Raw genomic sequence first — 21,506 nt, 5'->3', positions numbered from 1 at the left:
CTTGCCTGCATGCATGAGACCCTAGGTTCTATCCCTGTCAGTGACCAAAAAGGGGGAAAAAAAGAGGTGGATGGCAAATTTGCACATCCAGGCTCATTATAACAGCATTTTTCACAATGCCTAGCTGGTAGAAACAGCCCAAATGTACCTCAACAGATGAATGGATAAACAAAATATGGTAAGTACACTCAGTAAAGAATGCAATTTTGATACTTGCTACAACAGGATAGACCTTGAAAACATGGACTTAGTGAAATAGGGCATGGTACACACCTATAAGCCCAGCAAGTATACACACTGAGGCAGGATTATAAAATATTTGAGGCTAGCCTGGGCAATTTAGTAAGATCCTGTCTCAAATCCAAAGAGCAGGGTGTGTGCCCTGGGTTTGATTCTCAGGTTCCCCTAAGTAAGTAAGTAAATAAATTAGATAAGTAGAATCATACATTATCTTCCTATTTAAGGTGTCTAGAATAAGCAAATCTATACAGACAAAAAGTAGACTAGAGGTTGGGGGCAGGCTGGAGGGAAAGGGGAGTTACTGCTTAATAGGTTCAGTTTTGTTTGATGAAGAAAAGATTTTGGGATGTGTGTATATAGAAGGTATGAGAATGCAGCATTGTGAATGTGCGTAATGCCCCCAAATTGTGTACTTAAAAGTGGTTAGAATGATAAGTGTTACATTCATGTGCCTCTTACCACACTTCCTTTCTTTTGCTGCCTTCCCCCCTTTCTTGTACCAAGGATCAAACCCAGGGATGCTTTATTTCTGAGCTAAATTGCTGAAGTTCTCAAAGCTAAATCTCTGGGGCTGGCCTCAAATGTACAAACCTCCTGCCTTAGCCTCCCCCTCTAAATTGCTGGGATTAGAGGTGTGCACCACTGCACCTGACCCACTTTTTTTTTTTTTCTTTTCTTTTTTTAGTTTTCAGCGGACACACATCTTTGTTTGTATGTGGTGCTGAGGATCGAACCCGGGCTGCACACATGCTACCGCTTGAGCCACATCCCAGCCCCCGGCCCACTTTTAAGAGAATAGGGAACTATAGGACATGGAGGGGAGGCGACTGGCTGGCAGGAGTTGGCCCATTTACTGTACTTGTCAGCCTCTGTGCTTTAGGCATATTTCATTAAATTTTTGTATTCTAATTTTTATCTTGCTGTATTGCAGTTCAGGGGATTGAACCCTGATTTTTCTTATGCCAGGCAACTAAACTGCTCTGCCACTGAGCCAGCATTTGTGTCTGGTGTATGTGTGTACGTGCGTGTGAACATGCTGGGAATTAAACCTGGGGTACTTTACCACTGAGCTACACCCTCAGCCCTTTTTACTTTTCGAAACAGGGACTCACTGTTTGTGATCCTCCTGCCTCAGTCTTCCGAGTTGCTGGGATTACAGGTGTGCACCAGGCTTTTGCCCTAAATCTTATTTATCTTGGTGATTGTTCTCTAGGGTTTTGATACTTTTTTTTAATACTATTTGTTTGTTTGTTTGTTTGTTTGTTTATTTAATGTGGTGCTGAGGATCAAACTCCATGCCTCACACATGCTAGACAAGTCCTCTACAGTGAGCTACAACCCCAGCTTCTACGGTTATGGTACGAACTGAGCCTCAAGAAGTGTTTCTTTGTTTGACTTAGCTTGCCAGAACGTAAACTGCATAAGGGCAGAGACTTTGTCTTGTTTCTGACCTCTGTTCCCAGGGCCTAGAATAATACTATTTTGATAATACTGTGCACCGAGGAAGCAGCCTTCAGTTAATGTGTTGAACTGATGGTAGTATTAATCAAGCACTTTGTTTCTATTTTAGCACACTTGAGTCATGCTCTCTGCAGTGCCCCCTCCCCCAAATTTCATAATTTGAAATCTTAATCCTTTATGTGATGGGTTAGGAAGTGAGGCCTTGGGGAGGTGATCTGGTCTGGGAGCAGAGCCCTAGGGAATGGATTTAGTGCCCTTATTAAAAAACAACAACAACAACCAAAAAAAACTCCAGAGAGCTTGCAGACCTTCTCTCTGCTTGGTGAGGATGCAGTGTGAAGAGTGAAGCCATGTTGGCACCCTGGTCTTAATCCAACCTCCATGCTGTGGGAAGCAAATGTCATAGAAGCCACCCAGTCTGTTGTGGGTTTTTTGTTTTGTTCTCTTTTCTTTTTGGTATTGAAGATTGAAACCAAGGGTGCTTTACCACTGAGCCATATCCCCTGCCCTTTTTATGCTTCTGATGCTGGCTTTGAACTCATGATCCTCCTGCGTGGTTGAGATTACAGACGTGTGCCACTATGTCCAGTTGTTGTTTTTGTTGGTGGTGGAGGTGTTTGTGTGGGGGGGGTGGGAGCTAGAATGGGCTCAAACATCTCGTTCAGGCTAGCTGCTGAGACTCAAATCTTTTTTTTTTTTTGTAGTGGTGGTACTAGGTAGGGATTGAACCCAGGAGTGCTCTATCACTGAGCTACATCCCTATCCCTTTTTAAAATTTTGACACAGGATCTTACTTGCTGTAACTGGCCTCCAACATGCAATTCTCCTGCCTCAGTCTCTTTAGCCGCTGGGTTTACAGGTATGTGCCATCACACGTGCGTGGGGTCTTATAGCAGAAATGTAAAATATGAATAAAGTAGATTCCCTGCCCATGACTGTGTTTCTGTATCACTTGAAAGTTTGGATGTGCCTGAGTTAGAGACATTAGGGTGAAAGGGTATATAAGTAAGGTCAGGCAGGCTTGAGAATGAGGATGAAATGGTTGAATCTGGTTACAGAGTTTGTGCTTTGTAACAGAGTTTGTGCTTTGTAACTGATGATCACTAACCACATTTCCTGTTCCCTGACACCTACCACCATCACTGCCAAGGATTGAGCCCAGGGCCTTGTGCATGCTAGGCAAGCTAGCTTTCCCACTGAGCTACATGCTGAGCCCTGTTTATTTTGACACAGCTAATTTGCCCAGGTTGGCCTCAAATTCTTCATTCTTCAGCCTCCTCTCAGTATCTGGGATTACAGGTGTGCATCCACACCCCGCTTCCTGTCCCCCCCCCACCTCATACTGGCCAGGTACTGGGGATTGAACCCAAAGCGTTTTACCACTAAGCTACATGCAGTTTGTAGGGGTTGAATGACCCTCTTCCCCAGTTTCATGATTTGAAATCCTAATCCTTTATGTGGTGGGTTAGGGGGTGGGGCCTTGGGGAGGTTATTTGGCCCAAGGGAATGGGATTAGTGCCCTTATAAAGACTCTGGAGGGGCTGGGGTTGTTGTGGCTTAGTGGTAGAGCACTTGCCTGGCATGTGTGAGACACAGGGTTTGATTCTCAGCATCTCATATAAATAAAGAGCCATTGACAACTAAAAAAAATAAAAAAATAAAAACTCCAGAGAGCTGACAAGCCCTTCCTGTCCTTTCAGTACATTCGGCTATTCTTTCCTTAGTCCCCTTCATCCATCCACTGATCAATACTCTTTATCTGTACATCGAGGATAACCTTGAAGGATGTTATTCCTAGTGTTCTTTCTAGTTCCTAACAGGAAGTAGCATGATCTTCAATTTAGATCTCGTGAGTTCACACCTGCTGTGAGGCAATTGATCCTGAATGTGTTGCTCACCCTCCTCGTTCCTGAGTTCTCTGTAAAATGAAGTTTGCCGATCTTTTATTCACCCACTTCATAGGGGGATGTGTAAGTGATTAAAATAGTCCTACATAAACATTCAAGAAAATGTAACCTGCTATTCTGTGATTTTAAGTTTAAATTTTTTTGTATTCTGTACTTTTTGTTGCTGGATATTGAAGTTGATAGTGACCACTTGAATCAAACCTCATTCTGTATTTGTGTTTTCTTTTATTCATTGCCTGTGCACTAACATTAGTGAGCGGATATGGTTTTGGTAGTGACATCAATCTTAAGGGTTGTGTTTGTTTTCTTGTTTGAGGGGTATTGTTTTTTTAACACTGGTGGTATGGTAATGTGAGTTAACACTTTTGGAAGATCTTATATTCCTGATCTTTGTGAACACGTTTTAATAGAAAAGCCGAAAATTTCAGCATTGATTATGGAGCCCCTACTTTCTGCTTTAAGCATGAAAGTAGAAGAGGGAAGAAGAAGGTAATAGAAAACTGTGTTTGGACTTTGGGCTCTTCTGCTCTAATTTAAGAGGCAGGACCAATCCAAAAAAAAAAGCAGAATGGTATATGATCTGTCAGTATTATGAGGAAGTGATCTCGGATTTGGAAAAAAGAGTGGGAATGTAAGGCTGGAGTGATCGAAATCAGTAAGCCTTAAAGATTTGGGTGAGGCTCTGAAAGGAGACTGGATTTTGAGAAAGGAAATGAGAGACGTGTGGGGGCCTTGGATTTATTGAATTCTCCCCCAGGTACTTGCAAATTAACCCGTGAGAAAAATGGGTGGAAAATAGAGGGCATGTGCAAGGGAGACAGCAAATAGAAGGGTTTGCCTCAAAGGCAAAAGTAAGATCAATTATGGGGTCAGCATTGCTTTTTTAGCCTCGTGGATTTGAAATTATACAAGTAGAGCTATCCTTCATTCTGTGAACACAATTTATTGAGGGCCAGCCTTTAAGTAAGGTTCTGGGGCCCTTGGGGTCAAAATGGACTAATTTCCCTGTCCTCCTCCAACTCACAGTTTAGTGGGAGAGACTGAGGAAAATCACATGGTTGTAATTACACTTAAACTCTAGAAATTGCATGGGTAAAGCCTGTGAAGTTGGATCCTTGGAGGAAGGATGAGGAGGCCGGAAGGGTAGACCAGAGGCTTGCTAACAGGTGAGAGGTTGGAAATGAGATTTTATTTGCATCACCACGTTGGTAGTCAGCAGTGGATAAAAACAGATGTTTGAGAAGTGGGGTCACCCAGGCCAGTGCAGCAACAAAGATGCTGAAAGCAAGTCCTTCAGAGAGGCTAAACAGAGCTGGTGATCTTCAAGGAGAAACAGGAGTTCAAAAAATTGAGGACAAGGAATGAGCTGTAAAGAAATTGAGGTGATAGCTGTAATCTAAGAAGGTGAAGGTGCTAGTGAAAGCAATTTTTATACCTTTTAAATACTTTAAAAAAAAATGTCTTTACTCAGCTAAGATAATCAATTTTATGATGTGTTTCAGATGAAAAAAAAGATATTGACCATGAGACAGTGGTTGAAGAACAGATCATTGGAGAGAACTCGCCTCCTGATTATTCAGAGTATATGACAGGAAAGAAACTCCCTCCTGGAGGAATCCCTGGCATTGACCTCTCAGATCCAAAACAGCTGGCAGAATTTGCTAGGTAAGTTAGAGAACTTTCCTTTTCATTATAGAAAGTGCTTTCTTGACATCTGTGGTTTTCTATGCCCAAGTCACAGTGGTGATTTATATTCTTTCTCTAGGGAAACTTCTGAAAACAAAAGCAGTCAGTTTTATTTTTAATAGTAATTGAGTAGTAGTAAGATGAGGCAAATGCTCTTTAATTCCATAACTGGCCTTGCTTGGATGTAGATATAATTGCACGTAGTTTGTTTTGAGGGGCCTGTTCAGACTCAGCCTCCTGACCTCTTTGTATGCATTTTAAGTTTGGGTGTGTTGCAGAAGAATCATTGCAGAAGACCTGGGTCTATACTAGATCTGTTCAGTGGACCCTGGGAAGGGCTTTCATCAGTTCCTGTTGCAGCACGTGGCATCAGTTAAGCTCTCCCTGTTTTGCTAATTGGAGCTGGCATGGCTGAAAGAGATGTCAGATATTTGTGGCCAGAACCCTGTGACTATTCAAGGTGAACAGTCAGGATCTGAAACCACTAGATGTGGCCTTGTTTTACTGGTTGGTAGGTTTTATAAGGATATGGAAAAACCCACAAAAATGTAAAATTTTAAGTAAAGCCAGGTACAGTGTGCACACCTGTAAACCCAGTCATTCAGGCAGGAGGATACCAAGTACCAGGCCAGCCTTGGCAAATAAAAAATAAAAAGGGCTGGGGGTGTAGCTCAGTGGTAGAGTGCCCCTGGGTTCAGTTCCAGTAATGGGGGCGGGGGGATTAAATAGAATGAAATTAATAAACTGGCACAGAAGGCCTGATCCCTTTCCCTGAGCTTGAATGGAGCCTGGAACAACCCCAGAAATATATACAAGGGTTGGGATCAGGAAGGAAGACACATCTCTGGTCCTGTACTCTCTGTAACCAGAGAACTTGTCTCTTGAGAGCAGAGCAGCAAGACAACCCAGTTTCCCCTCCTCACCTCCCTTCCTCTTGTGACCCTTCTGAGAACTGGTTGGGCAACTTAACTCAGACCACCTGAACCTGTTTTCCTGCTTGTCAAATCTTTTTGTTTTCATAAAGGGGTTCTTGTCCCTTTCTCTCCAGTTAAACTGTAGCTATAGGAAATATGCAAATTTAGTTTATTTCTCATTTATCATGGCTTACCCCAGTTAAGGCTCTATGCTTTTGTTAATGACATTGAATCCCAACTTTTATTGCCATTCATATTTCAGATAGTTATGAATCAGATATTAACTGCTCTTCCCTCAGAAAAATTACAGATAAAAATTGAATCTGAAAAGTCAGCTTTTATGTGCTTCAGAATCTGTGAGGATACTTGAACAGAGGAATCAGTGAAGTTTTGTGGATGGGGCAGCATTTGATTTGAGCTTTGAACAGTTTTAGTGGTGGAACCTGCATGCTAGAACAATGTGACACAGTAGAAAGGTACACAGAAAAGGGTGTAGTCTTGCCTGGGAATTAGGACACTTGAGGGAAATGACTGGAAAAACCCACCAAAATGTAAAATTGAAATCAGGTCATTAAGGTCCATGAATACTGGGCCAAGATCTGTGGATTTTTTTTTTTAGTGTACATTGGGCAGCTGCTAAAGGTTTTGAAAGTAGTGATCTGGGTGATGGAGCTAATGAGAGCGTCACTTTGTAGCTGTGTCTAGGCTGAATTGGTGCTGGTGTACCCAGGACATGGGGGATGGTGCTTGAGCAGGAGCAAACGAAGGCCTGAGCTAGAATGTGGTCAACAGTGAAAGAAGTCACAGAATTAGGGCCAGATCGTCTGTATATGGGAGGGACAAAAAAGAAAAAAATCAAAATTGATGTTAATGGGGCTTGGGATGTGGCTCAAGTGGTAGCGCGCTCGCGTGGGGCGCTGGGTTCCATCCTCAGCACCACATAAAAATAAAATAAAGATGTTGTGTCCACCGAAAACTAAACAATAAATATTTTAAAAAATTGATGTTAAATGTTCACTTCTTGAATGATGGGGGAGATTGGGGAAAGTTTCTGATTTGGAGTTCAGATGCAGTCATTGTTTGGTTTTAGATGCTAATAAAACATCCTGGGTTGTTTTAGCATTTTAAAAAAATTACTGTTGTTCTTGTTTGGCTGTGTGCATGCAGTACTAGGGAAGAACCCAGGGCTCCCTGCATTCTAAACAGGTGCTCTGCCACCAAGGTACACCTCAGCCCTTGGGAGGAGTTGGGAAGGAAGTAAGGACTGGGGTCCTTTATGAGGGATGGCTAGAAATGTGAAAGTGGTTAAATAGCTTTGGGGGAAAAAAAACCCAGCTGCAAAGTCTAAGTGAAAGAAGCTGTGAGAGTAGAAGGATCAGTTGGTCAAGTGCAGTGAGGAAGGAACATAAACCTTTCCATGAAACAGGAAAGGATTTTGGTGGTGTGCTGAAGGCTTTCGACAGCTAGGGAACAAAATGTGGGGTGGTGAGCACCATAAGTATTTAGGGTTTGGTGACCCATATCATTGTTCACCTGTCCCAGGAGGATTGGGGCAGCCGAGAGGATGGCTTGCCAGCCCTGTTCCCACAGTCCTCTGAACAGAAAAGCCAGGACACATGCTGCTGTTCAAAGGCAGCCTGGTCTTTCTGCCCCAGGGCTATCTTCAAACATCCTCTGTAGAAAGGGAACTGGGACGTAGTACCAGGTAGCCATCCACTCATGAAATTTCAAAACACTTAAAGAACCTGAAAACTTCTAGGGAAAAAAGACCATCTACAAAAGACCAGTAGACTGAAGGATGAATAGAAGTCAGGAAAGCCGTGTTTGAGAGGAACAATGACTGTAAACATGAAAGGGTGTTTGGTTTGGTGCTGGTGATCACACTTAGGGCCTCATGTGTACTGCAGAAGTGCTCTGCCCTGACTGCACTCCCAGCCTATAAACAGACCTCTTTGGGTTTTTTAGCTTTTTTTGTTTATCTGTTGGTTGGTTGGTTGGTTTTTTAATGTGATGGTGAGGACTGAACCCAGTGCCCCACACATGCTAGGCCAGCGCTCTACCGATAAGCCATAATCCGAGCCCTGTCTGTTTGAGATAGGATCTTACTCTAGTTCCCAGATGGGCCTCAGACTTGCTGTGTGCTACTTGGTCCCAGTCCCCGTGGAGGAGTGTGGGTCTGCTTCCTGCCTCAGCTTCTCAAAATAGTTGGAATTACAGATGTGCACCACTATGCCCAGCTAACCAGAATTCTCAATCCAGCGAAGCTACTAGTCAAATACAAAGACAGTGTTAGTGACCTAAGGAATCACTTTATATTGCATACAGTCCTGAGGAGGTCACTGAGGGTGCAGCGGGGCCAATGAGTATGTGCATGAGAAGGAAGATGGGGTGAGAGATCTTCAAGGACAGCAGTGCAGAGGCTGGAAAACATGGTCCCTTAAAGTGGAGTAGGAAGTTTTCTGCCAGAAAGTTTCCTGGGGGGTTGGGGTAACTGTGTGGTAGAGCTCTTGTCTAGCATGCATACCCAAGCATCTTCTCAGTGATCTGAAAGTCACTTTTGGTGTGGGAAAGAATCTTCTAAAAAAGGAAACAGCAATCAGAAATTCCCTGGAAAGGGGTGAAGGAATACCAGCCTAAACCTAGGAATAATTTTGACATTATTTAGAGAGAACTTCTTGGGCCTGATTGAAGGAAATTTTGTGCTTGTAGCTACTGTGTTGGACTTGTTGAGCCCAAAGTGTGATCTGACACACCATAGGCAGCACTTGCACAATCATAAAGTGAAGGTAAATGATGTTGATCTTCTTTTATAATCAGTCAGTGAAAGATTCGTTTGTGTCTAGAGTATGATGACACTCTGCTGGTCCTGAGCATGTAAGAAGTAAAGGTGTGTAGGGTTTGGGTGCCAGGATGCATGAGGGGTGGCTGGTTCATCCCAGTTATATGTGGCATCTCCTGAAGGTCATCTTAACACATCTGCCTGATTGGACAGTGGTGATAAAGAAAATAGAGCCTGGGTGCTCTATTTTGCCAAGTTTTTGCACTTTGAGAATCTGTGTGAGTTTAATAGGGTTTTCTGGAGGCCCCATAATTGGTGATTGGCATTCAGAAAGTTAGATACAGAGGTCCCAAGTTTGTCATGAACAGGGGGCCAGACCACATCTTCACTGATCCACATAATTGGTTCTTCTGGCCGCCTTTCCTCATCCCCTCTGCTCATTACTCCAAGCCATGTTGAAGGGCTATAGTGTTAGTTTATAGCAGAGTATTGGATGCTTTCCCCTGTATTCTGTGACTTGGGGTGGTGGGATACTGCACTGGACTTGAAACTGACCAAAGAATGTTTCAGGCTCCCGCCATGCTCCACCCAGATTACCTATCAGTTAATGCTGTGAGAGGACAGATGGAAGGAATGATGACTTTCATTTGAAAGTCCTGGCCTTGGTGAGGTGGGACCATGGGGAACTTTATTCTGCCCTGAAATGTCCCTTTAATAAAATACTTGAAAAGTAGTCAGTGAGTTAGGCCTGGTAAATTTCCTGATTAAATCCAGTCTCTGTATTTTATTAACTAAAATTAGCCTTTACAAACCCCTGTTCTTGTCAGGCATGGTGGAGCACATTTGTAATCCCAGCTGCTCGGGAAGCGAGGCAGGAGGATCACAAGTTTGAGACCAGCCTGGGCAACTTAGTGAGACCCTGAATCAGAGTTTTAAAAAGACTGGGTGTATAGCTTCAGTGTGGTAGAATGTGGGTAAAGCCCTGGGTTCAATCCCCAGTCCTGAGCAGGGCGGTGGGGTGAGGGGACGACTCCAGTTTAGAAAGATGAGCATAAAGGCAATCCCAAGGTAGTGATGTTTTTATCACTGTCTACCCTGAGACTTTCACAGGGCTAGGTAAAGTGTGATAATAGAGATGGAAATGACTTTAAAAGTCCTCGCTGTTACATGACTATATAATGTCTGCTGAAGAAACTACTCATTGCACAAAGAAAGGAGGTGAATCGCACTTGCAGAGCGTAGCTGTGTTACCCAGGAACATGTCCTCCCAGCATGGGTCTGAATAGATGATGCTGGTCTAGCAATTAACTAAGCTTGTTTTGCAGGCTGATTTTCATTAGAGAATCTCTGCTTCTGGGATATTCATGGATTTGAGTTAGTCAAGAGTTTTGGTTTACACAATTCTCTGCTGACATTGTGTCCGGACGTTCCTGCAAGCTTGAGTTTGGAGCCCATTCTTCACAATGTTCCTTCCACAAATGTCAGAATGAGATGTTTATATGTCCAGCAGTTGGGTCACAGGGAGAGTATTCTCCATTTTTATTGGAACAAAAGAATCTCTACGGAGGGGTGCTTTTCTGCTTGTGCTATTCTTTCTTCAGTCCCCTTCGTCCTTTAGTTGAAAAGGTGGTTTGGAACACCAGAACCTTCTGTATTGTTTAGCACAAGTGCTATAATATTTTAAAGAATGGGCTTGTTATTAATCTGAGCATGGTGGTGCACATTTGTAATCCCAGCTACTTGGGAGGCTGAGGCAGAAGGATTGCAAAGTTGGAGGCGAGCCTCCTTAATTTAAAGGAGACCCTATCTCAAAAAAGGGTTGGGGATGTAGCTCAGTGGTAGAGCTCTGGGATCAATCCCCAGAATGCCAGCAGGGGAATAGGGGTGATGAACTCATTTTTAAAATAGTCCTGTATAACACTTAGCCATTGGTAATAATGACTGTCATTTCAAAGTGTTTAACATGTGTCATCTTTTAATCTTGCAGCCCTATAAAGTAGGGAGCATTGTGCCTGTTTACAGAATAAGAAACCGAGGTGGAGAAGTTGTGTAGTTTTTGCTCAAGGTCATGCAGCTAGTAGGAGTCAGCTCCAAGTCACACATCCCATCCCGTCTCGTTTGAAACGCCTGTGCTGTTGTCCTCATTGTTTCTGGGTTCTTCAAGCCTCACAGTCAGTGAATGAACACTGAAGTCTAGTCGCTTGTGAATATTTTGGGAGGGCCAAATAGAATTCTGAGTGATAGTGTATATGATTTTAGTCTTATAAAACATTTTCAATCCAAGTGTACTTTGGGTGTGGGGGGGATGACCACTCTGTAGAGAATGAAGGGCGATGTGTCAAGGAACTTCAGAGTGGCTGCTAATCTTCCGTTGACCTCTTGAGTTCATGGATGTTTGTCCAAATTTTAAATTCTCATCCTAAAAATAGACTTCTGAATACTAGAACACATTTTTTTAAATGACTTTTTACACTTACCAAAAAAACCAAGTGTTGGGCACATGGAACTATTCTCTCTTGTGCAGATTTGAAATTTTCTATAATATAATGTCTTGAAAATTAAGTTTATAGCGATGAATCTCAGAAAATATATGAAGAGGACCTTCCTTATGCCAGGTTTATTTAGATATAATTTACTTACAGAAAAATCCAACATCTTGGGTATATACCATTCTGGGAATTTGGACAATTGTAGTCGAGTCACAGTTTACACACAGAGCACTTTGGTGGAGTCATCAAAGAATAAGCATTCTTAATTAGATTGGAACTTGAGTCTTAGTGTACTTTTCTTAAGGAAAGTAGAAACCTTGCATGAATCAATGTTGTTTTTCACACTGATCTAGCCTCCAGGTGGCGCCCTGATACCAAAGCTCTTGCCCTCCCTGGTATGTAAATTCAGACAAAACACCCAGGATATACTGGTATTTAAGACAACAAAGACTAGTTCAGAGCTCAATAGGCAACTGGAACTTAAGAAATGCCTACTAGCTGATGTGATAATCCATTTACAAGAAATAAAAGAGTGTCTGCAGGTTTTGGATGGGAAGAATACCACTCAGAAAATGTTCTCAGTTTAAAGTAGAAATACATGTACAGTCTTGAACAGACAACACGGACATAAGTGAAAGCTACCAGACACATTGTTCCTCTTAGACTTCTAGGATATGGGATTTTAGTCAAAGACATAAATTCAGATTTTATGACATAATAAGGACACTTTTCCCAAATCCAGGGTGAACAAGAATAATATTGTTAGGACCTTTATTAACTGAAAGATAACAGAAATAATCCTTTATAACAAAAGGGTGGTGATAAATTAACTTTTAGTTTTAAGGAACCATTGGCTTAGTCGTTTGTTTATTAAGCATGAGCCCTTATGGAGAGGTATGTGATGGCAGAAATGAGAACAAAAAGAAAATCTGTTTCAGAGATTGAAATCTTTTTTTTTTTTAATTTTTTAGTTGTGGATGGACACAATATCTATTTATTTTTATGTGGTGCTGAGGATTGAACCTAGAGCCTCACACGTACTAGGCAAGTGCTCTACCTCTGAGCTACAACCCCAGCCCCTCTTTTTTTATTTTTTCTAGGAATTCTTAATTTCTTATCCCAATCACACACAGATATGTAGGGAGTATTCGGAGAGAAAGTTCTGGGGGCAGACCAAAGGTCAGTTCAGTGCAAGTAGCAGGTAGGTACGTTAAAATTGGAGCAAGCTGTCAGGATTTGCATGGGGTTCTGCCAGGCTGCCCACCTCACCAGGTATCTTGTCACAGATGGGAACTTCCAAGCCCCCAAACAAAAGCAGGGCCACAAGTCTCCATAGTTTAAAATAAAATTATCTCACCATTTTTAAAAACTGTAACTGCCCTTTTACTCTCACCACCAAAATTGATGGTAGAAAGGAAACCATGTGAGAGTCTGTGGTTCTCACTAGACTGGCCCACTAGTCCCTCAGATAACAGTGCTGATGGTTTCTGTGTTTCCTTTGAAAGCTATTTGATACTTCAGTGTGTCAAAAGAATTTTGTTTAAAAGGACTATTTCATACACTTTGCAAAAATGATATATTTTTTTCCCCACCATTTTTGTGTACCAGGGATTGAACCCAGGGGCATTTAACTGCTGAGCTACCTCCCCAGCACTTTTTTATATTTTAGAGACAGGGTCTTGCTGAGTTGCTTAGGGCCTCAGCCTCCCCAGCCGCTGCAATTATAGGCGTGCACCACCACGCCCAGCCCGAATTTTTAATTCGTGGGTTATAGTTGTACACATTGATGGGATTTGTTGTTACATATTCACGTGCACACAACTTAGCAGTATATTTTGGCCAGTATCGCTCCCCAGCACATCCCCCCAAAAACTGATGTGTCATAAAGCTCGGTTATATCAGTATAAAGTGGACCCATTTGTCTATGTGTTTTTAAGCAGCTGTATAGAGACACATATTTTTGAGACATTTCATGCCTGTTATTCCTTTTTCATAAGGTACCTTTGTCATCGCAGCAGCTGCTTTGAGTGCCTTGCCCAGCTCCCACTAGGAGATTGAGCTGTGGTCTTTGTATTTTTCTAGAGGGGCAGGAGAAAAGAGCAGGTATTTGAGTCACACAGATCACTGTGCTATGCTTAGCCAGCTTCTCAGCTCCGAGGCCACAGTGGCAGTGTGCAGCCTTCTGGGTGTCACCCCTTATCAAAGTCCTCAGCACTCATTGAAGCAGTCTTGTCCTCCTTCGTGGGAACATGTTATAAGCTTAGTTTTGTTAGCTATAAGGAGACCATTTTAGGCACTATATGATTTATGCCAGTTGAGTGTACCCACTCCTACAAATCTGTCTCTCTCTCTTTCTCTCTCTCTCTCTTTTTTTTTTTTTGGATAAGAATGAAGCCAAGAAAAATTAAAGAAGATGATGCTCCAAGAACAATAGCTTGCCCTCATAAAGTAAGTAATGCTAGGGGGAGGTTCACGGAACCGCTACTGAAGTCTTAGAGAGTTTGTAAGAAATTTGCACATTTATTTCCACTTTCATAATTGAGATAAAGGGAGGAACTATAATCTTTGGTTTTTAAATTCAAGAGACAAGAGTTTTGTTGTTTAGTAAAATCCACCTAAATTTGTGATTTATTGTATTTTATTAAGTGGGCCACTGTAGGGAGCTGCGTTGATTGCTGTCTGTTAACTATACTGTGCCAGGGCTCCATTCCTTTGGGGTCATTAACAAGTCTTAAGGCATTGGGCTGTACCTCGCCCACCGCCCTTTATGAAATGTAGGCTCATGAATGAAATATGGAAATATTTGCTAAAAAACAAAGCCAAAGACTTCATAATTTCTTTCAGTTTTCTTATTTACCCTGTTAATCGTGTTTCTAGAAGGGTACTTAATTGTTTTCAAATGTAGCCAGTCTTGCACATGAAGAGGATAGCCCAGAAGGTACTTTGAGGTGTTAGTTGGGGGCTATTTTCAAACTTGATTGGAAGTAAAACTTAACAGAAAAATGATACCACATAAGTGCAGATAAACAAAGGGGGAGAAATTATAAATGGAGTAAAGAATTTTAAAAAATCAATTGGAGAAGGATAAATTTAGTTTCATGGAATCGCCCTTATGAAAACTGCACACTCCCAAATTTTCATATTTTTAATTCTCTTATTAACGTAGTGATTTTGAAATATAAAATGAGTTCCATTGGGGCAAAAAATAAGCATTTGAAAACAGTTATGACTGAAGTGCCTGTCATCTCTAGCTTCTCTGTATATTTCTTTTCAATTAAATTTTTTAAAATTCCATTTTGTAAATGGAAACTGAACCTAGAGGTCAAGGTGAAAAGTCTGGCTTTCCCTCCCTTTTGCCTGTGAAGCTGTCTGGTGGTGCCCTGTGCTGTCCTTCTGTCATGCTGTCTCACCATTTCCCCATTCACTCCATCATGGGCAACAACTGCAGAAGAAATTGTTGAGGACATGCTTCTCGGGCGCCGCACATCCATCTGCCTCCCCCGCACTGGTATCGCTTTGCCTGCCTCTTCCTTTTCCCGGTGTCTCACAAAATAAATTTCTTCTGTAGTTGCCATTCCTTGGAGACCCTCTTGCTTCTTTCTCTGTCAAGAAGGGGAAAGAGGCAAAGAGAGAAGAGGGAACAGTAGGCGATGGAGAATGACAGCCCATTGTTGCAGCACAGAATATGGGGCCCACCAAAGGTAGTGGTGGACTACCGTCATTTTAACTCCGTTTATTTCTCAGTGCTTCTGTTACTGCATCGGGGGGCGTGGCGGGGTGAGGCGGCTGTGGCATAGCTGGAAGCCGGGGCGCTGGGTTCTATTCCCAGCTTGGCTACTACTAGTAGTGTGACCTTGGGCAAGTCTACTTCAAGACATCTCTAAGCCTCAGTTTCCTCATCTGTAAAACAGGGGTTTGCATTAAAAGTTAAGGCCTTTCTCAGTTGTCTGTTTTTTGTCTTAAATAATTTAATGTTCTATTATAATGCTAAGTAAAGTTAAAATGGGGAGTGGGGAGGTTGCTTCATTCTAATAGATCAGTAAAGGTTGCTAAGTGGTTGAATCCTTCTCAGAGTTTGCAGTGTGAACCACTAAGCTTCTTTCTCTGTTTCAAGGGCTGCACAAAGATGTTCAGGGATAATTCTGCTATGAGAAAACATCTGCACACCCACGGCCCCAGAGTCCACGTCTGTGCAGAATGTGGCAAAGCTTTCGTTGAGAGCTCAAAACTAAAACGACACCAACTGGTTCATACTGGAGAGAAGCCCTTCCAGGTAGAGCCAGCTCCCCCTCCCCTTTCTACTGCCTTGCTGTCTTGGGCGCCACAAGCTAGCCGGTGTGGCTGGCACAGGAGGTGCCAGCACAGAGTGAGGGTCTTCCTATCATACCTCCTGAGTTGCGTGCAAGGCTCACTTCACTTCACCTCACTTTCTGGCCTCCCTGCGGGATCTAGATGAGGCTGGATACCAGGCGTGTTCCTGTCTGTGGAGCACTTTTTTTTTTTTTTTTGGTAGGAGAGTACAGAAAAGAGCTAAATTCTAGTGTGTTAATGATGGGGTGGAAATCATTAATTTTTGGTAGGTAATAGCATATTGAAATACAAATTGGCCGAGAATGTCTTACATTTTATTGTATGATACTAAGTAGAGATGATATTTTATCTTGTTTTTAGAGGCTTACAAGTAAGTTAACAAACTAGTAACTAGGTGAATCTGACATGATTCTTTTTGACGATTGACACCAGAAGACTTCTTACTCATTAATATTTTACTCTTAAGAATATTTATAGACGTATTAGGGTCCTAGCCTGAGATCTGGACAGCTTGCCGCTTGACAGTGTTTCTGTCCGGTTGTACGCACTCAGTCCATGAGGGCAGCCCAAGTCTTCAGAGGGTGGCAACATACATAGTTAGAAATCCCTACTGCTGATTCCAGACTGCATCTCCCAGGCAGGGAAGAGAGTGTTTGGTAAAACAGATGGGCTGAGGTCCACCCGAGCAGTGAGCGCTGGCTCCCGGGGTCTGGTCATGCGTGCCGAGTAGGCTGATGTCTGGTCTTTCCTCGACAGTGCACATTCGAAGGCTGTGGGAAACGCTTTTCACTGGACTTCAATTTGCGCACACATGTGCGAATCCATACCGGAGACAGGCCCTATGTGTGCCCCTTCGATGGTTGTAATAAGAAGTTTGCTCAGTCAACTAACCTGAAATCTCACATCTTAACACATGCTAAGGCCAAAAACAACCAGTGAAAAGAAGAAAAAGAAGACCCTTCTTGACTGCAGGAAGCATCTTCCAGGAGTGTGAATGGGAATAAATATGCCTCTCCTTTGTATATTATTTCTAGGAAGAATTTTAAAAATGAATCCTACACACCTAAGGGACATGTTTTGATAAAGTAGTAAAAATTTAAAAAAAACTTTAATAAGATGACATTGCTAAGATGCTCTATCTTGCTCTGTAATCTCGTTTCAAAAACACGGTGTTTTTGTAAAGTGTGGTCCCAGCAGGAGGACAATTCATGAACTTCGCATCAAAAGACAATTCTTTATACAACAGTGCTAAAAATGGGACTTCTTTTCACATTCTTATAAATATGAAGCTCACCTGTTGCTTACAATTTTTTTAATTTTGTATTTTCCAAGTGTGCATATTGTACACTTTTTGGGGATATGCTTAGTAATGCTATGTGTGATTTTTCTGGAGGTTGATAACTTTGCTTGCAGTAGATTTTCTTTAAAAGAATGGGCAGTTACATGCATACTTCAAAAGTATTTTCCTGTACAAAAAAAAGTTATATAGGTTTGTTTGCTATCTTAATTTTGGTTGTATTCTTTGATGTTAACACATTTTGTATAATTGTATCGTATAGCTGTATTGAATCATGTAGTATCAAATATTAGATGTGATTTAATAGTGTTAATCAATTTAAACCCATTTTAGTCACTTTTTTTTTCCAAAAAAAAAACAAAAAAACTGCCAGATGCTGATGTTCAGTGTAATTTCTTTGCCTGTTCAGTTACAGAAAGTGGTGCTCAGTTGTAGAATGTATTGTACCTTTTAACACCTGATGTGTACATCCCATGTAACAGAAAGGGCAACAATAAAATAGCAATCCTAAAGAAAGAATATGGCAGAAAAAAGATCTGTAAGCACAGTCTTATTTTCTTCTGTTGTCCAGAATACTTATAATTCTTGAGCCTCCCAGAAATTGGAAGCTAAATAAAGCAACTCAAGTTTCCTTTAATTTTGCACTCCATTACAGTGACTTGTGATGAAAGCGATGCATGGATATTTTAATACTCCCCTACACATCCTGAGTTCTGAAAGAGTAGGCAACAGGCACCCCAAGTTAAGGAACTACCTCAGAGCACCTTGGACCAGGCCCATGGGGCTAGGATCGGATTTTGGCACTCCTGTGGTGAGGGTGGGAGTGAAACAGGTGTGCGCGGCCTAGCGCCTTCTGGAGGAAAGGCACCAGTTGGCAACAGGGCACATGGGGAAGACCAGGCTTTTCTTTCCACTGCTCAGCTTCAGAGGCAGCTCCAGTGGGCCCTGGGCTCGTCCAACAGGAAACACAGTTGTTGGGTATCTGGTTTGAGAGCCTTTGCTCCTCCGTCTTAGTGGAGGCCTTACAAAATGCCAGCAATTGTGGCAAGAGAGTGCCGGTAGCTTAATTTCATGCTTCTAAGTGGACACTGAGTGCAGATTGGCAAGGTGATTAGATTATTAGAAAATTGTACTCAATGAGTACTTGACCTTGTGTTGTGACCTCTTAAATGTATGATTATAATTTTTTAATTTTGCTTAGGGTCAGATATAGGACTCATTGAAAATATTTTATAAACTGCCACAATACAGCAAAATCCCATTTATTCAAATTGCAGTCATTCTGAGTCTTTCTGCTGAGTGCTTGACTCTGCAAGGTCACTGACAGACAAGCTAGTATGCTTACATAGAAAACGGCCAGGACACCTTCTGGTCAGAGGTATAGTCCAGTTTCTTACAGCTTCTTCACCAGGGGGATTGGTGACCTAATGACAGTGACCCCCAAGGCTCTGTGGAATTTTGAAGTGCCTTCTGAACCATAAGTGAAAAATTTAACTTCAGACTTGTTTTTATTTTTCCAGAATCTGTTCTCCATTGAATATTTTGGTGGAACTATGTTAATCAGAAGACCCCAGGCTTTGCTGTATCTGGCAGTCAGGAGAGACAGGAGCCCATGGTAGAGTCCCCTTCACAGCTGAGCACCCCCTGTGAGCAAGTAATTCTTTCCAAGGCTGGACAGAGCCTTCTACTGGTGCCCATCCTTCCTGCAAGCGCCACACCTTCCTTCCCACCATCAGGTCCAGCAGTCCTGATGTGGTTGTACTGAGATGCTGCCCTAGTCAGTGGCCATCAGAGAAGTCTGGAGCCACATTGCCCTCACCCAGCATTATGCTGCACTTGAGCCTGGTCCTGGCACCATCCTCGGGACGCTTGCCCGAGGCCCCACAGCAGAATAGCCCTGTACCCTGGGAAAGCCTGAGCAGCAGCCCTGAGCCACGCTGTGGCCTGCGGGAGCCAGGCTCTTGTGTGCAAGGAGGTCCCTCTTCCTCTGTGCCTTCATCCCTTGGGGGATGCCCTTGATCGTCTCTTTTGTCCTGTTTTGTCTGCAAGTGAAACCGCCTTCACTCCCTGCCCCTTTCTCTGTTCTCGTGTCTTTTTCTCAGTCTGCAGAGTTAACTTCTATGAGGAGTGTAATTTGGAGTTCAAGACAATAACAAGCGGGTTCCTTGTTGACGTAGCACTGGATTAACAGCAGTAGTGTAGGTGACTGAAGAGCGAGCAGTGGTGTGGAATCGTTCTCACTGGCTCTAACCTAAGCCCGCTTTGCTTGTTAGAATTTATAATTTTGTTAAAGATGTAATTTACTAAAATTTGAAATGGTGTTCTAACAGTGATTCCATTGTCTCGAGAATTACTCTGATTTATAGTAATACTGATAGACATATTTTCTTACATCTGAGCAGAAATGAATGCATGTTTCTAGCACATGTAATATAAAAACTCCAGAGGATAAGTTTACACTTAACAAGATGTTGTTTTCTATTTTTGAATTTCTTATAATTTCCCTCTCTGGGAGTGGGGTTGCAGGGGGCATAATATTTGTATAAAGAACTGTCACCCCAGAGTGACATTTATTTTCCAAGGTGACGCCAAGCTCATGCTGTTGGCTTCGTGTGGTGTCGTGTGTGCTCCGCCTGGACTGAAGGCCTGAGGAGTTGAGGAAGATCAGGGTTTTTTTTCCTATTTGTTTTCATGTGCAAGTTCTCCTAAATGTCAGTTATTTCACTAGATTGGAGAAGGACCCTTTAAGAGGACCCTATACCATGCCTGCCCTGTTCCTGAGCAAGAGCTCAAGAAATGCAGAGTGAGGGAGGTGCCTGGGTGGTGGCAAGTCCTCAGATCCTGCACAGGGAGCTTGGCCCGCTGTGAATTGGAAACCTGCTAATTCCACCCACCAATTGATCACTTCCTTGCCTGGCTCTTTCACTTTTCTCAACACCTGACCAACAGCAAGGGCGGGGACCCTAAAGGTCAAAACAGTGGTTAGAACTGAAGTCGCTGGCTGGAGCCCTCCCTGGTACTGGGTTACCTTGGGCCTCTGGCCTTCAGGGTCACTGGTCTGACTTTCAGCTCTTTGTTGTGGGTCCATCCCCCCCCCCCCCCCCCCGGCATTAGTGCTGCTGCAGCGTCTCTTCAGAGTTCATCCCAGCAGGACTGACAGGGGCATTCCACCCAAACTTTCTTAACCCAAGAGGAGGGAGAGGAAGCCATAAGTCCAAGATGTGCTTGCTCATGGTGCTGGCCCTGCGTTTCACAGCCTGCTCTTTTGACTTCATAGGACAGAAGGGCCTCCGTGCCTCCAGCACACTGTAGCCTCGTAGCAGCATCCAACTGAGTGACTGGCTAGGTCTCAAGACACCCTAATTACTGACCTTGGCCCTTCTCACTGCTCAGGTTATATTCAGATGCCCTGGCTGCTTCAAGATGGTTCACTGCAGGCCCTTCAGACAAGTGGCATCAGGTTAGAGGGCAGATACATGTCTAAGAGGCTTCTTGGCATCTACCCTGGGCCTGAGTGGTCCACATAGTCCTGGGAAAAACTTAAAGCAAGACTGGATTGATGGGAGGGGTGGGTGGCAGACGTGTGAATGGGTGCCACCCAAACCCCTTATAAAAAGAAAGGAAACCTGAAACTGAACATTGGCATTAGGCCACAAGCAAACCAACCCTCCCAGAAACTACTAAAAGGCATGAGCTGCCACATGGAGGGCTCAAGACACTCAGTCCCTTAGTATTGTTGAAAAGGAGCAGTTGGCTGTGTGCTGTGTTGTCTGCAGCCTTTCTTGTCTGGGGCTGCTTGGTGTCTGCATATATCATGGAGGCAAGAAGGGCACCAGAACCAAACGGAGCAACCTCTTTCTCCACACGTCCGCAGCATTAGGCTTTGTTATCTGCAGATGGCAAGAAAAATTCTGTTGTATTCACTTTCTGCTAACTTCTGTAGGCCCTGGCTCAAGGACTTAGCATTGTGTCTCATGTTCATCTTTTTCTTGTGTTCTTTGCCATTTCTGGAATTGTCCTTGGTTTTTCCTTAGCTCATAGGTCATAGACGCAGAAATATTATAGTATTTAAGGCATCCGCATCAAGCATCAGATGGCTTTGCATCCAGAAAATCATTAACTCAGTTTGAAGCACCAAGCATGTGTGACATGGCTCTATAAAATATAATAAACGCATACTGTTAAGCTTTCCATTGCCTGTGGTTCTCATTTGTTCTTCACTTTTCTGAGTTTCATTACACATTGAATTTGGAGATAAGTTCCATCTGGCCTGAGAATTGCCAGGATTCCCTGAGATCCTTGTGGTGAGAATGGAAACACCCATGACTCAGTCACACCAGCAACAGATGCTCCCACTGGTTCCCTGTTCCACTTCGAGAAGCGTAGCCAAAGGAACTCCGTGCAGCTGGGCCTGAGATCTCC

At 43.0% G+C, this 21,506-nt stretch overlaps 1 protein-coding gene across 3 annotated transcripts in view; it reads left to right on the top strand.

The window, feature by feature from the left end:
- Yy1 (YY1 transcription factor) overlaps positions 1–21,506 on the top strand; it is a 48,352-nt gene that overhangs the window by 13,431 nt on the left and 13,415 nt on the right. Inside the window, exons 2-5 of one of the 3 annotated variants that reach the window (XM_027946683.2) lie at positions 5,111–5,273; positions 13,864–13,924; positions 15,591–15,749; positions 16,544–21,275. In XM_027946683.2, the coding sequence (XP_027802484.1) occupies positions 5,111–5,273; positions 13,864–13,924; positions 15,591–15,749; positions 16,544–16,726 (566 nt within the window). In that variant the 3' untranslated portion in view covers positions 16,727–21,275. Of the gene's footprint in view, positions 1–5,110; positions 5,274–13,863; positions 13,925–14,841; positions 15,039–15,590; positions 15,750–16,543; positions 21,276–21,506 lie in introns of those variants that run through there. The other 2 variants (XM_071607541.1, XM_027946684.3) reach the window with 2 other exon arrangements.

The sequence above is a fragment of the Marmota flaviventris genome, chromosome 2 (assembly GCF_047511675.1).
Source record: "Marmota flaviventris isolate mMarFla1 chromosome 2, mMarFla1.hap1, whole genome shotgun sequence".
Taxonomy (NCBI): Eukaryota; Metazoa; Chordata; class Mammalia; order Rodentia; family Sciuridae; genus Marmota; species Marmota flaviventris.
This window is presented reverse-complemented; position numbering and strand designations above follow the sequence as displayed.